The sequence below is a fragment of the Mercenaria mercenaria genome, chromosome 10 (genome assembly GCF_021730395.1).
Source record: "Mercenaria mercenaria strain notata chromosome 10, MADL_Memer_1, whole genome shotgun sequence".
NCBI classification, from domain to species: Eukaryota; Metazoa; Mollusca; class Bivalvia; order Venerida; family Veneridae; genus Mercenaria; species Mercenaria mercenaria.
In genome coordinates this window covers 36,007,159-36,028,496 of record NC_069370.1, presented here as the reverse complement: position 1 = coordinate 36,028,496, position 21,338 = coordinate 36,007,159, and the positions used below count along the sequence as shown (strand labels likewise).

The 21,338-nt window shown below is 36.0% G+C and overlaps 1 protein-coding gene across 1 annotated transcript in view; it reads right to left on the bottom strand.

Annotated features, from left to right (window-relative positions):
• LOC123559381 (uncharacterized) overlaps window positions 1–21,338 on the bottom strand; it is an 85,179-nt gene that overhangs the window by 62,254 nt on the left and 1,587 nt on the right. Inside the window, exons 2-10 of the mRNA XM_045351121.2 lie at window positions 10,547–10,580; window positions 9,927–10,008; window positions 9,364–9,458; window positions 8,803–9,036; window positions 7,874–7,969; window positions 7,568–7,698; window positions 6,233–6,443; window positions 5,020–5,283; window positions 4,408–4,559 (exon numbers count right to left, since the gene is read on the bottom strand). Of these exons, the coding sequence (XP_045207056.2) occupies window positions 4,408–4,559; window positions 5,020–5,283; window positions 6,233–6,443; window positions 7,568–7,698; window positions 7,874–7,969; window positions 8,803–9,036; window positions 9,364–9,458; window positions 9,927–10,008; window positions 10,547–10,580 (1,299 nt within the window). The remainder of the gene's footprint in view (window positions 1–4,407; window positions 4,560–5,019; window positions 5,284–6,232; window positions 6,444–7,567; window positions 7,699–7,873; window positions 7,970–8,802; window positions 9,037–9,363; window positions 9,459–9,926; window positions 10,009–10,546; window positions 10,581–21,338) is intronic.

The window sequence follows — 21,338 nt, the reverse complement described above, 5'->3', positions numbered from 1 at the left end:
TTTCCGGGCCCTGGATACGGATATTTAAAACATGTTTACCGTTTCCACGAACAACTGGAATGGTAAATAAAAAATGTACCGGAATCGTCAAGTCATCACATATGAAAAAAATACATAAATCGCCGTGAAATATATTTTTATGCAAGAATAGCGACAATACACGTTTGTTTTGTGTATTAACATCTGCAGAAGCCCTTGGGATATGTTTGTGACCTCGACCTTCGGTCTCGGTCACAAACAATCCCGCGGGCTTCTGCAGACGTTAATACACAAAAAAACGTGTATTATCCCTACAATGTCGCACCTTTAACGTTAAATGTCGCAAAAATTTGCCCACCGTTATATGTCTCAACACCAACGCTAAATGTCGCAATTCCTATTTGACACTATGACTATCAATTCCTTGTGTATATTTACATTTTTGAGGGAAGAAAAATTAGCAGGTTTATGTAATACAAATAATTATCTTAATGATAAGTGCTGTTACATATAGCAACAAGAGGGCCTTGTTGGCCCTAGATCGCTCACCTGAGTTCCACACCATGCTTGAACAGTCACGCAAGAAAAATATTTGTGAAATTATTTTGTAATAGGGCCAGTATTTTAGGACAGAAATATTCTGAGGTTTCTTCTAACTAAATACGATTTGGTAATAGTGTTGTAGGGAAAATTCACGTTTTCTTGTGTATTAACGTCTGCAGAAGCCCGTGGGATTGTTTGTGACCGAGACCGAAGGTCGAGGTCACAAACATATCCCAAGGGCTTCTGCAGGCGTTAATACACAAAACAAACGTGTATTGTCGCTATTCTTGCATAAAAAACATTACACGACGACTAAATGCATTGTTTTCATATGTGATGACTTGACGATTCCGGTACATCTTTTATTTACCATTCTTGTTGTTCTTGGAAACGGTAAACATGTTTTAAATATCCATAACCGGGGCACACATAACAACAACACTACTAAAAGCGTGATTTGAAGGTTTTTGAGCATCTTATTTTTATTTTTAGTTATTACAAACGTTACATTACACATAATTATGCATATAACTAAAATATTTGATAAACAGGAACACAATTATTTTAAGAATAACAACTTTAAATTCGAATTATTTTGAGTACGAACAAACAGAGTACGGATGAGTACGAAGCTAGTGACTAGCTTTCAAGGTTTATTATATGAATTCTGCGAACAATCAGGTAAAAACAAACCGACTGGTACTAACAAAAATCATTAATATAATACCTAAAAACGGGCAGTAGCACAAGTTACACGCGATACTTATTTATTCACAGTTAATTACAATAACTGAACAGACGCTTTGTAAAGGGAGTAAACTCTAAGAGAAGCTAGAGCGTACATTGATGGGGGCAGTACGTTTTGGGTTGGAAACTGATACAGCTAAACATACTATGGATTACATTGAATTTGTATCTATAATGCTACAAGAAGAGGTTATTATGGAAGAAACAAGATGCAGATGCCAAATATAAGTCTGCGCAGAAATACATACATACGTCCCTGGCAAAGCATTTCAAAAATAAAAATCATGTATTAACAGCACGTGAATTGCCTTGTTTGCACACGATTTTTCTCCCGTTTATACATGGGCGGATCCAGTGAAAAAAGTAGTTTTTATGCAAGAATGTATGTTTGTGTTGGTTGGGTATGTGTGGGGAACGGGGTGAATAACGACAGAAATCTAAGACACAAACACACAACACCAAGACAATTAATAGACAAGGCAGTCTGAAAGACAACTATATCCCCCGCCACTGCTATGGATAGTGAAAGGGTAAACCTTTGATTTTAGCTGTGACCTTGGCCTTGAACTGACATGGCTGACTCATGAATTCTGCACAACGTCTTGATGAGGTGATCATTTGACCCAAGTTTGATGAAAATCCTTCAAGGGGTTTAGGAGATACAGAGTGGACACAAAATGGATGGCTCAAACCTTCGACCCTTAGTTGTGACCTTGACCTTGAGCTGGCATGGTTGACTCATAATTTCTGCACATCGTTCTGATGAGGTAATCATTTTACCCAAGTTTTATAAAATTCCTTCAAGGGGTTTAGGAGATATAGAGCGGACACAAAATGGAGGGCTCAAACCTTTGACCCTAAGCTGTGACCTTGACCTTGAGCCGGCATGACTGACTCATGGGTTCTGCATATCGTCTAGATGAGGTGATCATTTGACCCAAGTTTGATAAAATTCCTTCAAGAGGTTTAGGAGATATAGAGCGGACAGAAAATGGAAGGCTCAAACCTTTGACCTTGAGTTGTGACCTTGAGCTTGAGCCGACAAGGCTGACCCATGGGTTCTGCACATCGTCTTGATGAGGTGATCATTTGACCCAAGTTTCATGAAAATCCTTCAAGGAGTTTAGAAGATATAGAGCGGACACAAAATGGAAGGCTCAAAACCTTTGACCCTAAGTTGTGACCTTGACCTTAAGCCGGCATGGCTGACTCATGGGTTCTGCACATTGTCTTGATGAGGTGATCATTTGACCGAAGTTTTATAAAATTCCTTCAAGGGGTTTATGAGATATAGAGCGGACACAAAATGGCAGACTCAAACCTTTGACCCTGAGTTGTGACCTTGACCTTGAACCGACAAGGCTGACTCATGGGTTCTGCACATCGTCTTGATGAGGTGATCATTTGACCCAAGTTTCATGAAAATCCTTCAAGGGGTTTAGGAGATATGGACCGGACACGATTTTGTTACGGACGGAAGGACGGACGGACGGAAGGACGGAAAGACGGAAGGACGGAAGGACGGACGGACGCAGACCATTCCTATAATCCCTCCGCCACGGCGGGGGATTAAAAATACAAATATTTACATGTTTGAAGGGGTGGGGGGAGAGGGGGTTATGTGTGGGTAGGCGGAAAAGTAGGATAATGAGGGGAATGAGACTAAACCAAACAATTTTAAGAGACTAAAAGTAAAATAATATCAAAATTCCCGCTTTACCTGAAAGAATGTACAGAGGGCCACATAGGATCTTTCTCCGCCATAGAAGCTTGATAGTCACCTTATGGCTTTAAATGTAAACCTACAAACAAAGAAATAGAACCCATGGCTGATTAATAGAAAATCTTCGTTTTCTACAGCTGGTACAAAACACAGTCTTCGTGTCGCGTAGTTGAACATCCTGTTGTGTAACAGGCCTGGATTGTTGCCCGAGCCGATTCCTCCACCCCAAACCCCACCTTTGTTGGCTTACTAGTGACTTATACTCATCAAAGTTGCACCCAACAATTTTGGAAATAATATTTTCTGAAAATGTAGACCCAAAACGCCCCAGAGGCGAACATTTTATACTTATATTTCGAAATTCCCCAGGGGGGAGAACCCTTGACCCCTTAAAATGAGGGGAGTACCCCTCCAGTACCTTGAAATTAAGAAAACAATGCACCAGAGGCAGCCAGTTTATATCTGTTTTTCAAACTTTCCCGGGGAGAGACCCTGAGCCCTCGAAAATGACAGGAATAACCCCTCCCATACACCGAAATTTTGAACAAAAAATGCAATAAAAGTCCAGCATTCCATACTTGTATTTCAAAATTGTCCATGGGAAAAGACCCTAACCACCTAAAATAAGGGGAGTGCCCCTCTAGTACGTACCTAAAAATAGACAAAAATGCACCACAGGCCAACATTTCATACCTGTATATAAAAAACTTTCCCACAAATACAGACAGAGGAACCCCGTACCTACCGCACGTCGCCGGTGACGTTTTAGTTTAAAACTGGTGCCCCCCGCCCCTCCCCACCTCCCATCCTCCATCAACAATTTCTGGCCCCCGGCCTGTTGTGTAAAGAAATTCAGGTCGACTAAAGACACGCGATACAACGCGCGACAATATGGAGCCCGAGCTTAATGTCTCATGAGCTAAACAGGACTCCATAGAATAACATAGTTCAGACCTGAAATAAATCTAGTACTGTGACGAGAACCACGTTAGTGCTCAAACCTTTACATATGAAATATAACGTATGTATGGTGCGGTACCACTGAAAAGCAAACGTGCAGATTAGAGTGAAAGGTCAATTCAGCCCTTCCCAAATCAAGCATGCATTACCCAGTCTTATCTCTAAGTTGTAAAGACTGTTTAACTTACCTTATTTTGCTTTGCGACATTTAGCGTTGGTGTTGCGACATATAACGGTGGGCAAATTTTTGCGACATTTAACGTTAAAGGTGCGACTTTTAGCGGCAGACGATTTTGCGACATTCAGCGGTGGTTTCGACATTTAACGTCAACCTTGCGACATTTAATGGTGGTTGCGAGATTTAGCGGCGTTGCGACATTTAACGTTGCCATAGATATTTTTGACATTATATAAATTGGGAAGATTCAAACTACATGTAAATGTTTAAATATTACCTGCAAAGTAATCAGTTTGTTTCCATCGACTGTAATCAGAAAAGTTTGTTCATAGTTTCCAACATATCTGAATGGGTACATCGGGGTAAAGATGTATTCTTGGGTAGAGGAGGCAACCAAATTTGAGCTTTGGACCGGAATATTGTCTATTGCTGTAACAAAAAGAGTTTCCGGTAATGTAGAAATATTCATGAATAATAGCACATGTTCATTTATTCTTTAATTTGTAATGGTAATTATACAGCTGATTAGTCATGTAAGGTCACCATGGGCGGATGGTTAAGGTTGCTGACTCAGAATCAATATGGGTTTGAAACATCATTTTGGACATAGTATTCATTTCTTCTTGTTAGGAACCCACCCAGCTGGCTTATGGATTCGGCGATTTTGCTAAGGTGCCCACCCATGCCTGAAACAGTGCATGGAGGAACACTTTGGGTCTTTCTCCACCATAAAAAGTTGGAAAATGTCGCCATATGATCTAAATTTTGTGGGTGTAAACCTAAACACAGATGTCGTCATTATCCGTCAGTTTAAAATAATCATATACACATGTATTACGAAAACAATGCAATGAAGGTAAACACATTGGCAGTACTTGTAATAACTTACAGGTGACCCTTGACATATGAGGACAAGTCTTTACGTAGACATTACAACACATGCTAGACAGTAACACTGGCGCCTCCGCGAACATGAAGCACTTCCGGTTTATCGTCTGCGTGATATCGTACCGGAAACCCCAACATAAACTACTCCGGTTACATTCATTTATACAGTCAATGACATCCTGTCGAGGAGTGAGCCTTTTCTCGTAGCCTTCGGTACCAGGGGCTACATCAACACCCTGCTGCTGGAGTATATTACACGCAAAATCTGCAAATACGAAACTGTGAAAATAATCAAGTGCTTACAAATAAAATATTCGTTTCGTCTATTCGCATAATCTGAAAATACGACATTGTGATAACAATCAAATGCATCCTGGTATTCATTTCGTCTATTTGCAAAAGTATTGAGAAAACAATCAAATGCAACCTGGTATTTTTTTCGTCTATTTGCAAAATCTGCAAAAACGACATGTGAAACAATCAAATACACCCTGGTATTCCTTTCGTCTGTTTGCAAAATCTGCACATACGACATTGTGAAAACTGTCAAATGCACCCTGGTATTTTTTTTTATCTATTTGCAAAATCTGCAAATACTTTATTGTGAAAACAATAAAATGAACCCCGGTCTGCTTTTCGTCTATTCGCAAAATCAGCAAATACGACAATGTGAAAACAATCAAATGCACTCGCCAGTTCGTTTTGTTTATTTGGAATGTTTTATGTAACCATATTTACTTTACTAGTTTATAGTATTTGCACTGTCTATATTGTAAAGCAATTTGTTTGAAAGTTCTAACCGTGACTATTAGAAAACTTTCACATTCTAAATGAAAGGGTTACAAAGAAACACAATTAAGTGAAACTGAAATTATATACAGGGTTGTTTTTACCGTGCTTAAAGCCGTTTACGCGATAAAAGGCCCGAAATCTGCCCGATATATAATACTGATCACACCAATTCATTTTTTTAAAAAATACTTTTGTACGAACGTTAGAATGCCTACTAGACAGTCACTGCCTAACCATTAATTAATACGTCCGTGAATACATGCGTGTGTGCATGCCTGTCATCGACATCAATCCGAATCGTAACCGATGAGCAAAACAATATATATCCAATCATTCACAACGTTCCAACGGCGGCTAGATACGGGTTTATGCGTAACGTTTTCCCTACACCAGATGTTTGCATACATGTGCAAGAATCTTGCCTGTGTTCCATGAAAAAATGAAGCCCTCCTTCTGCACAGACCCATCCGTTAGGAACCTTAGAATAAGATGGTTTGTACTGCTAATATAGCTTCCATACTCTCCAGGATCCTGACCGGAAACACGTGCTATCAGACGACTACTGAAAATTGTGGGTCCACCATCCCATATTTCAAGAATATCCAAGTTTTCTTCAATGTCAAATACTTCAAACTGCAAATACAGAAATAGGATTTTCATCTGTTTATTTCATGCTTCTATTGGTGTACAACACACGTAATATACCTTAAGCTATTTACACTAAAGCATGGGATGAGGATGCTGCATTGGAAACTTGAAGTTATCATAATTATAACTGACAGGTCTACAAATGAAATGAACCTACCTAATTACAAATCACAATATACCGTTTAGTGACTTTTCCCTATGCTGAGAAGAGCTTTTTCAAAAGAAAAATGTTCTACGAATTGTTATTATTCTTTTGCAAGAGTCGGTATACCGATACCTTAAAAATCTGTTACGTCATAGCCGACGAATCGTTGAACTGATTTAAAGAATAATTTCATAGAAAATACTTGAAGGTATTGAAATTTGCAGGCAGAAATAGTTATAACAACATTTTTAAGTTGCGTGTTGTGGCCTTGAAAACTCGCTACGAGCTTGGACTTACCGTTGTTTTTGTTGCTTATCCTTTGAGATCATGGAGTCCGCTTAATTTGTTTGTTTGTTTTGGGTTTAACGCCGTTTTTCAACAGTATTTCAGTCATGTAACGGCGGGCAGTTAACCTAACCAGTGTTCCTGGATTCTGTACCAGTACAAACCTGTTCTCCTCAAGTAACTGCCAACTTCCCCACATGAATCAGAGGTGGAGGACTAACGATTTCAGACCGTTTAATATTCATTTATAAAAGAGTTCAACTTTGGCCAATAACGAGTGTTCTTTTTTAACACGCAATAACACAGTAAAATAAAATTGAGTCTGCTATTGTTTTGCGTGGTCTTCTTATATATTTTCTTAAATACCAAAAACAGCAGTATTTCAGTGCCGTATGGTGGTCGTAAATGTGTTCCGTATTTGGAATTGTGTTATTATTTCCGGTCACTTTAAATTATGGAGTCTTTAATTTTCATTGACAATAAAGGTCCGCTTAAATTGGTACTTTAAACGTTGCAATAAACAGACTCTTGAAATCAAACCGAGTCCGGTACTTCAATCCTTCGTTTTGCGTTCTGTGCAGTCACACGGATTTGATTGAAACCCTAAAATTTAAACAATTAATCCCTTGTGCATGTTAGCATATACCATTCGGCATTCAGCGATACCATAAAAACTTACATGGATTTGTATTCTTTTTCCAATGCCGGCCTCAATTGTAAACATGCAGTCCCGGTTTGGTTCATAGAAGGTGTCTGTGGTAACCTCAAAATATCCACTTGGTCCCGGTAGCTTCACTGAGCATAAAAACGCTGGAAATAAATGAATATACACTAAGGCGAGCAGACGATACTTTAAAGTGATCACTCAATCTTTACTTACTTTTTCTTTTTGTTATAAATACAAATAAAAAAAACAACAACATTTTCTTGTGACCCTTAACAGATACTTTTTTCATGTGAAAATTAAACAAGAAACAGAACTCACGACAATCTTGCTCATCGGAGTTATCTCCGCAGTCATTAGCACTGTTACATACATTCAGATCTCCAAGACAGCGTCCGTTGCTACAGGTAAATGTATCTGAAAAATATGTAAACGTACAACTCATTATATTTGTATACCAATAGTCTTCTTCCTACCTAGGTTAAGGGTCAGTTGTTTTCAACTTACTTTTGCCTCACAGTTTAGTATTATGTTTGTTGTGTTGTATATTTTGATGTTGTCTCACTGAAATACTGATTTGATCATAATAACTCATCTTCTTTCAAAACTATATCATAACAATGGGTTTTTAAGCATTCAGACTGATTTTTCCTTTCAGGGGAGGCTATTCTTGTTTTGTATGTCTCCGGTAGCGTTTGATGTGCTTAATATAGTTAGGTTTTAGAAGTCTTCTTTTGCTTTTAAATTTCACTGTTCGAAACAATCAACTTTGCATTTGTAAATATTTCGAACCTAGTTAGAGCTGGTACATTCTGCTTAATAGCTTTTCAGGTCTCTGTAATCATAATTTCAGACACGATCGTAGTATCATTGATCTTTCGGGAACCAGCTTGATGATTGCCACATATGTAAGAGTTCTACATACCAAGCGAGGTATCAAACCCACAACGTTGAGGAGCAAGTGATTAGAAGTCAGCGACCATAACCGCATCTATGGCTACGGAGGTCCATTAAATGTGTTTTTCTTTCTCTTTGTATCTTATGATGAATGTCTAACATGAGCAACTCTCTGAGGAACTTATAGATAATTTTAGACAAGTATATATTAGTTCTAGGCAAAATATAATGATACAGGGAACCAGACTTACGCGTCAATACATATTAGGCATAGAGCTATATACATACAATTATTAAATACAAAAAGGTAATAGGGAACTAACAGACTATCTACAGTATAGAAATCTACCTACCACTTGGACAAGGTGACCTTTCACAAACGAAAGACTTGACATTATTGCATGACGTCAAATACCATCGTTTCTGTACTTCATCAGCTCCCCATGGTCTTCCAACAAATGCGCAGTCACCGGAAGTGATGTCAGGCTGGTTTGGTGCCCAGACTCCTACTTTAACACTAGTCTCACGTCCATCGCTCCAGGAACCTTCATACCCGGCAGAGCTTGCAGAACTTACTCTGTTATATCCTTGATATAATATATTAAAATGTATTTATTTCACGCAAAAATCTAGCCTTTTAGATCTCCGGCATTAAGCCTTCATGAATTTGTTTTCTATCTCGTATCTCGCGCATAAACACTTTTAAAGACCATTTAAGTGATTTGCGTGTTCGTGGAGCCTTGATGTTTAAATAGGAATACTATATGCAGTTTTATCAATTGACAATGTATAGAATTATTATAAAGTAACACACATGTTACTATATAAAATATTAAATAACTAACGGACTATACAGATATAGCGTCTAGTCCAACAGCGTAAATTTCATTGTTATGACATGTATAATGTTTTACCTGTCCAGAACTCGTGTGTACTGTTTTCCTCTGCCTGGTCAGACAATGCATTGGTTAGGTCATACCCACTAGGTTCAGCTAAAACAGCACCGTATCTACCAAAATACAAAATATGCTTTGTCCCTTTTAACAGATTTACAACAGAACCAGAAATGTTAAAAAAACACATGTTAGTGATAAAAACTTACAATTCTTACTATATACAGTAAAACCTGTAATAAGCAGTCAGTCAAGGGAATGTCCCAATCTGCCTGCTTCAGGTAGACGACAAGAGGATATTAGAACTAAAAAAGTCAATTTTAGAAGCAAGCTGCCTAAGGAAAATTGGCTGCTTATTACAGATATCTCTTAAGGTAGGTTCAATTTCGAAAGACACACGAAGTACATTAAGTTGTCTTTTTTGTCAGTTATGAGCTGATATCATAGTTGGCAACTTATTTTCATTTTCCAAAAGAGTTCTTGTTTAAAACTTTATTTTTTTCTGTAAAGTAATACCTCAAATAACATTATGGAAATGAAACGTGTTTGAAACATTCGTCTTGAAACTTATCATAAAAGCTTACTTATTGCAATAATCCCGTGCTCGGTGCCAGTTATGTTTGAATGGTACGATTAGATAACATTTTTCATACAAGTTTATCCAACCTGCAACGAAAAACAACCAAGTCTTATGAGTTCATCTACATTCCACATAAGAAGGTACAGTTGGAATGTTATATAAATACGTGATTATTGTAATCTGATATTTCATATCTTTAGTAACGTTAATATTGTAACACGCAACGTAAATTACTTTACCATGACTGGTTATTTATCTTGTACAAAAAGAGTCAAAATTATAGCTTAAATGTGTACAGGAGAAAGCAAAAATGTACTACGATTTATTGATAAACTGCATCCGTTTAAATCAAATACGACCGTTTCTATGGTTGGTCTTTCTCGACGGCAAACCGGTATCTACGTATTTGCAAAAACGGGGTTGTATTAAAAAGATTTTGCTTTAGTTTAAACATATTTATTCCCAAGAGTACATAACATAGATTTGTATATTTACAACAACAAGTTAACATGATACTAAGGAAAGGATAAGAATGAAAGACATGTCTTATAGAATTCTTCTTTTGCTTTGAAATTTATTTGTAATGTAACCGTTAAAAACACTAGGAAATTTATAAATTCTTACCTTCAGAACACTGAAGTTGTAAATTTTGGGCAGTCTGAAAAATAGTAGAGGGATATTTTACAACAACGGTCACATGGCATCCAGAATCGTATGCAATAAAAAAAATATGACCGATGTATAATTTAAGGTAATACTACAAATGCTTTCATTGCGTAGATATTCTTACACTTTGTTGACTTTTTAAATTACCGACTAAACTGAAAGTACAAGCACTCAATATATTATCCAGCTGGAGACTTTATACATTTCTTGGTAACATTTTGGAAACTATGGCATATTTTTAGATTTACATCTCTACACATAAATGATATTTGTTCATACATAAAGAAATATACTTTGGCTGAATTCTGCCGTTTCGTTCTGGCGCCTCTGAATTGCACAAACAAGCCAGTACCTCAGAATGTCAAATTAGCCCGCCATTAAGACAAATTACCTAATTTGTTGTATCAAACATCGTACAGTTTATCCTATGACATTTTACATTAAAATGCACATTTGCATTCATTGGCAACATCATGTTAAATATTGCAAATTTTGGCCCGGGTACATTTTCTGAATAGAATAGATTGCTGTTTTTATTATACAAATTTGCATTCATTTTGTTATTTATTATGTTTATAGAACTACGAATGTAAGATAAATAAATGCTTGAATCGATTTCCGTACTTCCTTAAAGGTGCACAGGTGTAAAATATTTTCCCCTGTATCGGAATGTAGTCAGAAAGGAAACGGTCATCCAATGACATCCATCCATCTAGATTATGCTCACGTAACCCGTAATGAGACATTTTTCTTAGTCTAAATCTTATGCTATCTAATTATACATAACGGGTCAGTCGCATTCTGGTAGTTTGGGAAAGGTCTCAATTGAAGTGCTACATGGGCCAGTTTTGCCTCAAAATTTAGTGTCCTGGAACCGATATTTTACTCGATTTATCTTAAAAATCAACTAAAAATGCCACACGAAAAAGTGATAAGTGTATGTGAAATAAAAGCTGACATCTTTTCTATTTCGATTTGTTTTATGATTTCCCCACCATCCCCAGCTTTTATTATATTTGACTGGCTTATTATAGTAGGTTGTCCCCCTTGAAAATTATCCGATACTCAATATTGGTTTCCCTATTGACATTACTTTGAGCAATAGATTATATAGGAAATTTATTTGTAATGATTAATTTCTAATATGTCTTTTGGTTTGTGAATATTTTACCAGATATGACAGAAAACTTCAATTTCTTCTCTAGAATTTAATGTGAAAATATTTATTCTAACTGAACATCTTCTTGCTTCCAATTTTGTTTTAAAATTATCACCGTCGCTTATATTGAACATATAGTGAAAAACAGTAAACTTTTCAATTTCTTCTACTTTAGGGGCAAATAAAGCATATTTTCCAAAGCATGACAATTTATTATCACATATGTAGGTATTCTTGACTTTATAAACAATACAATAATATAATTTTAAGTGTAATAGGGTAAAGGCTTCTTGCTTCCATTTTACTTCAAAGTGTACCAAGAAATAAAAAAAACTTGTGGATTTCTTAAAGTTCTGATGAAACTTAAACCGTGTTAATTTACGGAACTGAATATACCGACAACTGACGTACGATTCAATATAGTTTTTACAATAATAACGTTCATAATTGTCTAATTAGTAAAAAAAAATAGAAAAGAATGAAAAGAACAGAATAGAAAAGAGCTTTGATTTTTCACCAAACATTTTATGGAAACAATACGAATCAACATAAATTACATTATTTCCGACTGAAAGCTAAATATCTTTGGAGTATTGAAACATTCGACCACAGGAGAAAAACTACTTCAAAGAATAATTTTCTAATGAAATAGTGTAATTTGCAAGTTAGGCGCTCGCTGGTGAGATTGGGGGGGGGGGGGGGGGGGGGGGGGGGGGGGGGGGAGAATGTGTACATTTATTTAAACAAAAGACACAACATGATTTCCACGATGTGCAAAGACAGGGTGAAATTAGCAGACGCGCAATGTCGTGTCTATTTTAGAAATGAAATCCAAGCTTGAAAAAAAAATGCATGCTTTCCATGAGTTTGCACGGTAGGATTATCTCTTCAGTACGACCTGCATTTTTTGCCACGGTTTTATTCGTGGGAAACATGAAAAACAGTCACCTTTACAGCTAAAGACTTCAGTTTACACGATAAATTTGATTTCATGATTGAATTGTATTGTATGTACAAACACATATCTGAATGGCATGTTTGATTTATGTATAATCAAGTAACTTAGACACTATAAATAAGTAGACAGGATGAATCAGAGCTAATTGTTAAAAAAATGAGTTAGGATCTCTATGATACACATACACCAATGCTGATCAGAAAAAATCAGAAACTTGATTCATAATTCAATAGATTCTTTCTTTCTTTGATTTCTATGGAAAACCTTGGATCAAGACCAGTTAATAAAACATGTGTTTGCGTGTTTTAGTAACATGTATGTTTTTTTTAAGTTTGTTAAATTGCTCGGGTTTTTCTTTACCACTGCCTGTCAAATACAGTATTGTTTAGTTTATTAAAAATGGCAAACTTCTAGACATGAAAGTTAAACAAAAGTACCGTTATATTCACAAGAACAATCAGTCAAGATGGGAATACATGTATCTTCACACAAGTTTCGTTTTTCTCGAGGAAAACTATTATGTATACATGTGTTTGTGGGAAAGCTCGTTGATGAAATAATTTCCGGATTTCAATGTTTGGCGGGATTCAAAGTTTCAAAAGAAAAGAAATTTATTTAAATGTTTTCATTTTCTGTTACATGACAGCACGAATTTCGCAATATCTTAAGCTAACATAATGTTTTTTTACAGAAATGTTTTATATCTTTACATGAATAATACTTCTGTATGAATCTATAAAACAACATGATTTGTATCAAAAACTGGCTAACTGTTTTGTTGGAGTAACACGCGAGCCTTATTTCCGTGTATTACCTAAAGCAAAATATTAGATCAATGCAAAATCCATGACAAAGAATTATTGACTTCGGTCATGAATGACACGACTTGAGCTAATGTAAGGGAGGCAGTCCAATTTGAAGGGAATTGCTTTAACATAGTCAATAATTAAGGGAGATAATTCTTGCAAATTCTCGTTAAAAGCTGACCATGAATGGTGTCAACGCATATTGTGTAATTTTCCAATTTACTTTATAGTGCCAAATTAAAGGTATCTCTGTCTATCTTATGTCTTGTTCATTCAAATGACATTTTTGACATTAAAGTGCATGTTTGCACTGGTGAGCAACATCATGTTAAGCTAACATACTGGAAGGACAATGGACCATTTAGATTTTGACATATGGCCATGTTAACATATTATATATCATTTGTCAAAAACTTTACTTTTTCGATTACCACTTTTGTAACAGTGTACCTCGTGTATTGAAACGTTCTGTTAACAGTTCCTGGCTGACTGAGGACTGTCTTTGTAAACTGGGCCTTAATAGGGTTTGTTTTGCATAATGACAAATACCTCCATCATTTACAGAAGTATAATCATCAATTTGCGGTCATGATTATGAGAGTGTTTTACTCATAAGGCTCTCCTGGCCTTTTTCTTCTGCTTAGCGACATATTAAAGATATCTCCTTTCAGCTTATCCTATGCTCTTTCCAACGACACCGCTTACATAAAAATACACATTTGCATTCGTTGGCTACAACATGTTATATGTTGCAAATTTTGGCCCGGGTACATTTTCTGAATAGAATAGATTGCTGTTTTTTATACAAATTTGTATTAATTTTGTTATTTTTTTATGTTTATAGAACTACGAATAACTAATTGCTGTGTAATATAAAACCTTGCTTGAATCGATTTCCCTAGCTCCTTAAAGGTGCACAGATGTAAAATATTTCCTCCGGTATCGGAATGCAGTCAGAAAGGAAACGGTCATCCAATGACATCCATCCATCTAGATTATGCTCACGTAACCAGTAATGAGACATTTTTCTTAGTCTAAATCTTATGCTATCTAAGTATACATACGTTACGGGTCAGTCGCATTCTGGTAGTTTGGGAAAGGTCTTAACTGAAGTGCTATATGGGCCAGTTTTGCTTCAAAATTTAGTGTCCTGAAACCGACATTTTCCTCGATTTATCTTAAAAATCACCTGGAAATGCCATACGAAAAAGTGATAAGTGTATGTGATATAAAAGCTGACATCCTTTTTATTTTTATTTGTTTTATGATTTCCTCACAATGGTGTCAACGCATATTGTGTAATTTTCCAATTTACAATACTTTGACCCCATATGGTTTTCAAATTTAATTTTCCTGTATGTTTTCTAACAGAGTCTTCGTTGCATTCTAACGTTCTGGTGATAGTTCTGGTCTGTCTGTGGCATGTCTGTGAAAAAGGGCCTTATCATAATCATGTTAAGCTAATATACTGGAACGGCAATGATCCATTTAGATTTTGACATATGTGCCTCGCCATGAGAAAACCAACATAGTGGCTTTGCGACCAGCATGGATCCAGACCAGCCTGCGCATCCGCGCAGTCTGGTCAGATCCATGCTGTTCGCTAACGGTTTCTCTGATTGCAATAGGCTTTGAAAGCGAACAGCATGGATCCTGACCAGACTGCATGAATGCGCAGGCTGGTCTGGATCCATGCTGGTCGCAAAGCCACTATGTTGGTTTTCTCATGGCGCGGCTCATATGACCATGTTAGCTAATTGTATATCTTTTGTCAAAAACTTTACTTCTTTATTATGTATGTGCGAAAGAGTACTTCAGACTGATGTAATTGCTATTCTAAACTCCATATCATAATGTTGTGATCCGGTGCTTGCCTAAGTTTAAAACCCTGCTTTGCCACTGATGATAGTATCGTTCACCTATCGGTTGAGTTTTTGTAGATAAATAGTTCTTATTTTTGACATTAGATTCCGTTTGATGTATTCCAGAGCATAGTTGTATGTAGGAGCAATGTTATTTTAGCCAGTCAACCATACAGAGGTTTTGCAGGTTCTTCACTTCCGCTTAACAACCATGTATTTGAGGGAAGGAAAGACAACTATTGGAAAATTTAAGCATATGTAAGACACAATAGCATCAGATGAGATACACCCATTATGCCACGTCTCTAAGGACGGTATATTGCCAAAAAGTAGATTCTCTACGTTATATCTATTTTTTATAAAATCTGCGTTATAGTTTATCGGCAATATCCATAATACAAGAATTTACTGAACTGTATATACATAACTTTAAGCATTACAGGTACCATTGGTAATTAGACACAGTAAGACAGCTTAATGGATATTAGTTTTGGAAAGAACTTTGAGTAATTAATCTGGTGCAAATCGCATTTAAAAATAAATTGAAATTAAAATAAATGTTATAATTGTATATGATTATCCTAATCCGTCGGATATACAAACGAAGCTAAAAAATATTTTATATCTGCTCCAGTTTCAAGTTTTGCGCATGCTCTAACGTTGCAACGGTTCAACACAGAATATTTACCATTTTTGTTGCCTTTTTACCCTGCTTTGGTATAAAATCAAAGCAATCTCAATTAAAAACTTTGCGGTTAAATAAATGAAAGTGAATGAATGTAAAAAAGAATGAAAACAATGAACGAAGAACGACACGCTTGCGTTGAACTTGTAAATATGTAAAAATGACGGATTCTGTCCAGTAAAACATACATCTCGTACATTTGCCAAAAAAAGTATTTTCAAAAGCTGTATACATCTACTTTAGTTTTTTAAGACTGTCTAAATTTTTATAGGTAGATGGAGGGATACTTTCTGTTCATATTTTATATTTAAAAAAGACCATACATCTCAGATGCCTTAGCAATTTTAAAACTTGTTCTGCTTTTAATACTATTCCTTACTCAGTATTGATATGTTTCGCGTTTTTCGTTTTTGTTTCTTAATTGTAAGTATTCTGTTCCGTTCCGTTCCGTGTTTTAGCAATGGGCGCAATGTTCGCTGCTCACCTATCGAAAGCCTTTTGAGGCTCAAAATGTTAAAATATGTCAATGTTTGAACCTTATGAACAGGAAGGACATAAGTTCTTCATGACTGTCATCGAAAAGGCAGTTCACAAGGTTAGTTTACAAGGTTAAAAAAAGGCAAATTCTTAAAAATAAGACTCCAGAAGTCCAACTGAGAGCTGACATTTTCTTGCATCCATTTGCTTATAACATGCTCGTAAATAAATAATTGAAAGAATAAAAGTGTGTTAAAAGATCCTCAGTAATTTTAAGCAATCTTGATTGAACATCCGCATTAGATATCAGGAATTGTAAATAAATAGAAGAATCGCAAAAGATATTTTAACTTATTTCAAGCCAGTGTTTTATCAATGAAATATAATACATACTCTCATACAGTAACTGATATAGCTGTTTTTGTTTATTTCTTTGCATATTTTTGTATCAATTAGCATTTGATAGAAGAAAAACTAGTTTACATTTTATAAAAGTGGAATAGACCTATATATTCCATATTTACGAAAAACGAACGAATATCTTCTATGTATTCATTTATGTATGGCGCATGTTTCCTACAATGTAAGAGATTTTAATTTCATTCATTATTTCAGACCTTTACAACTGACAGAAATATTCAGATATATGAAATGTTTGCTAGATAAAGCTTAACTGAGTTGAAATATTTGGGCATTTGGTGGGCATCCTGTGAGATCGTTTGGTGATATTTCGCATTAAGAAATATGATACGCATTTTAATTAAATGTCTAATTGTAAGAAAATTTAATGCGTAACTCCAGTGACTATCATTTATTAAAGTTGCGTTATTCACCATAAGCAAACACGACTGAAACAGTAAATCTTTTAAACATTTTTAATAAGCATGCATTACAAATATTAGGTAATGTAAGAAGTTTTGATCAGTTATATTTTGTAAAGACTTCAACCAATTAAGTTTACATTTATGATAAAACAAATAAAGAACAATGTGATATTTATCCACTTAAATAAATGCGTCAATTTTTAAATCCACACAATTGTCAAGGCCGTATTGTTCTTGTGCATACCCACTCAGTGGAAAATATTCCCATTGCCCCGATCATAAGATAGTATTGCCTGACAGTCAACAATTTAAGGATACATTTATTCATTATGTTTCTATAGATACCGCATCTGTGGTTTTAATGCAATTCGCATCTTGTGTTTATATACAATCATATAGATGGAGTCAATGGTTTTAATGCAATTCGCATCGTGTATTTATACACAATATTGCAACAAATACAGCGCTGGGAGAAAATAGTCTGAATGCAGTTTACATCGTGTATTTATACACAATATTTCAATTTTTTCAATTCAATCTTTCAATTCAATTCGTTTATTTACAGATTGACACGAGTCCCACAATGCGTGGGCAGCATCAGCAATATATATGTACATATATATATATAACATATACTTCATACGTATATATGCAGAAAACAATTTAATTGCAGTAATAAATTGGAAAACGACTACCTTTCAGTATGTGTGGGAAAAAAAGAAGAAGGAAAAAGAGAAAAATATTCTACAGGTAATATGATATTAAAGAGATTTGCATTTTCTAAATTAAATATAATGTACAGTACTTGGATTAACGAGATATGTCATGCGAAATCAGGAAATAAATTTATGTGATTTCTTGTAGAATGATATAACATTTTAGGCAGAACAGAATGTAGAAAATTAAAATCTTTAACTTCGTAAGACAAATACTCAAACAATATTCATCTTCAAACAAATGCAGCGTTGGTGGGAAAAAGGTCTTAATACAGTTCGCATCGTGTATTTATACGCAATATTCGAACAGTTGCAGCACTGGTGGGGAAAAAGTCTTTATGCAATTTGCAGCGTATATTTATACACAATATTCCAACACTTGAAATCCAGCAGATTGGAAGGAATTGTCTTACTGCAATACGCATCGAATATTAACACGCAATAGTCTGACAGATGCAGCACTTTTGGGGAATGGTGTTCGTGTATTTAAACACAATATTCGTACAAAAAACACATTGGTTAGCAAATCTCTTAATACAATTCGCATTGTTTATTCAGTATATACACTTTCCTACAGATACTACATTGGTGAGAAAATGGTATTAAATCTTCGTATTTACACGCAATATCCAAACAGATTCAGCACTAGTGAAGAAGTGATCTTCATGCAATTCACATTGTGCATTTATGTGGCGCTTTCGTTTGTTTTCGGATTTTGTAATGACATTTTATGCAAGGAAGAAAACACTTGGTAGAACAGAATTGTCCGGTACATTCGCGCATTTTTGTACATATCATTTTCGTACAAAGTTCGAAAGAGGCAGTCTTCGTTGCAGATTTTTATTTATCACAGGCGCAATGAGATCTTTGTTTTATAAACACAAATGTACACTTTCACTGCCTAAGAATATCTCAGGTCTAATGCAGATTTTTTTTTCAGGTATATTCGCAATTTTTAGAAAAAGAAAAAAGAACGAAGACATTTAATAACTCGTTATGTGTTCATGTTTACAATGTACCTTTAATCGGAAATTGACAGATTTAAACTTAGTTGTGACCCGGGCAAGTTGGCGATGTGGATTCGTTAATGAGAATGAAACAAATTTTTCTTTTAATCAATGACATGGACTTAAATGGTCAATGATTTTGTTTGGCCGTTCCTTGTTAGGTAAACTAAACAATTCAATACATATTGAATGGTATTATAGGTTTATTTTGTATATAAACATAGCTTCTACATTATTAAAGGTTTAATGCGCTCTGAGAAAAAAGAAAGTGGAAATGAAAAACAATATTTGAACATATTTTTGTTTTTACTCATTTTATATCAAATTTCGGCAGCTTTTTTTTTTAAAGATTTTCATTGAAGCATGCGTTTGATACTATGAATGGCAACAAACCAATACAAAATTAAGGGATTGTTTTTTTTTCTACACTAATACTTCAATAAACCTGTTTAAAATAACAATAGACGTGTTTTCTGTTTTAATTATTAAGCCATAAAGAAACAAAGCAAAAAAGTAGGAAGTAGTCCTATCGGCGTGAAGTTGGCAGTACAGCAGTAGTAGCAGTTAACTGCTACTACTATCAGCAGTTACAGCAGTTAACTGCTGCTACTGCCAGCAGTTACAGCAGTTAACTGCTACTACTGCCAGCAGTTACAGCAGTTAATAAGTTGTTACACTAGTTTATGTTACTGACATTAGATATTTTGTTTCCCTTTCTTCACAATAGACATTCATATCAGTACATCAAAATGCTGTCTCATATTGCCATTTTCCCTTTATTTACTGTTATTTTACAGAGGGATGCGCTCCCTGTCCCTACACCCATGCTCCTACGCACATGGTAAAGTAAGTTTCAACAAGTTTGATGTAATTAATTCCCCTGATTTACTCGTTATGAAAATGAAAGTAGAAAAATCGCGATTTTCCAGACAGTTACATGTATAAATGGTTTCGTACGTTTTCTTAATAAAATGAATAAATGTATTTTATAGGCATAAATATTCATTGGATTATCTTTAATGATTATTGAAGTGAAGATAAGAATAAATATTGACAAAAAGTTGCTTGCGATAAAATCGGATTTCCTGGCTCCGTATAGACAATTACAATGAAACTAGATTTATGTATCAATCCTTCGCACAAGGTAGATTTGGAAAACGAGGAAAGTTTGGGGGTTCCCAGCTCCGCCCCAGACCTTTATTAGCGGATCGGACCGGGTGGCCGTTGTAGAGAGGGTTGTCCCCCACCAGGCACGAGTGGCCGCCATTCCGGGAAAACTCTTGTTTGGGAGGAACCCGGGTCGAGGTGTGAGGCGGGGGTGGGTCGGGGGTGGCCTAAAATCGTTCCAGCAGTTAATAGGAGGTCCCTACGGGACCTTTATCTAGGGTTGAGACCGGGTGGCCGTTGTAGAGGGTGGCGGTCTATGGGGGGCCAGCATAGTGGCTATTCCGGGAAAACTCTTGTGTACTCGCGAGCGGGTCTCAAAGTTGGTTTCAGGCCATTTTCGGAATTTTTCAGTTTTTCCAGTTTGGACGCCCCCAGCTCCGCCCCAGACCTTTATTAGCGGATCGGACCGGGTGGCCGTTGTAGAGAGGGTTGTCCCCCACCAGGCACGGGTGGCCGCCATTCCGGGAAAACTCTTGTTTGGGAGGAACCCGGGCGAGGTCGGGCGGTGTTTGCCTGGAAAACTCTTGTTTTTAAGAAGTCGGGGCGGAGTGTGGTTGGAGTGGCTTTCTTTCAGCAGTAAATACACCAGAAATATATACGAAACTTGTTTATTGTTTTTGTTGGCTGTAACAAGAACCTTGTTAATTGCTGCCGTAAACCATTTTACTGCTAGCAGTAACAGGAACCTGGTAAATCACTTTCATAAAATATTTAACCGCTGGTAGTTACGGGTAGAAAACTGGTATACTGCTCTTATAAACCATTTGACTGCTGACACTAACACAAGAAAACTCGGAAACTGCTTTCATTGGTCATTTCACTGCTTGAAGTAACAGAAGTCTGGTAAACTGCTCTCATGGACCACTTAACTGCTGGCACAAACATAATTGAGACCGCTGGTCTTACATAATTTATATGAGAATTTTAAACTGCACGTATATACATTGTACCAGTTAACTACTAGCAATAACAGACATAAAAACCTGATCAACTGTTCAAATAAACCATACTGATAAACTGTTCTTAGTCATATTTAAATGCTGGCAGTTACATATATAGGAGACTGGTAAACGTTCTTATAAGCTATTT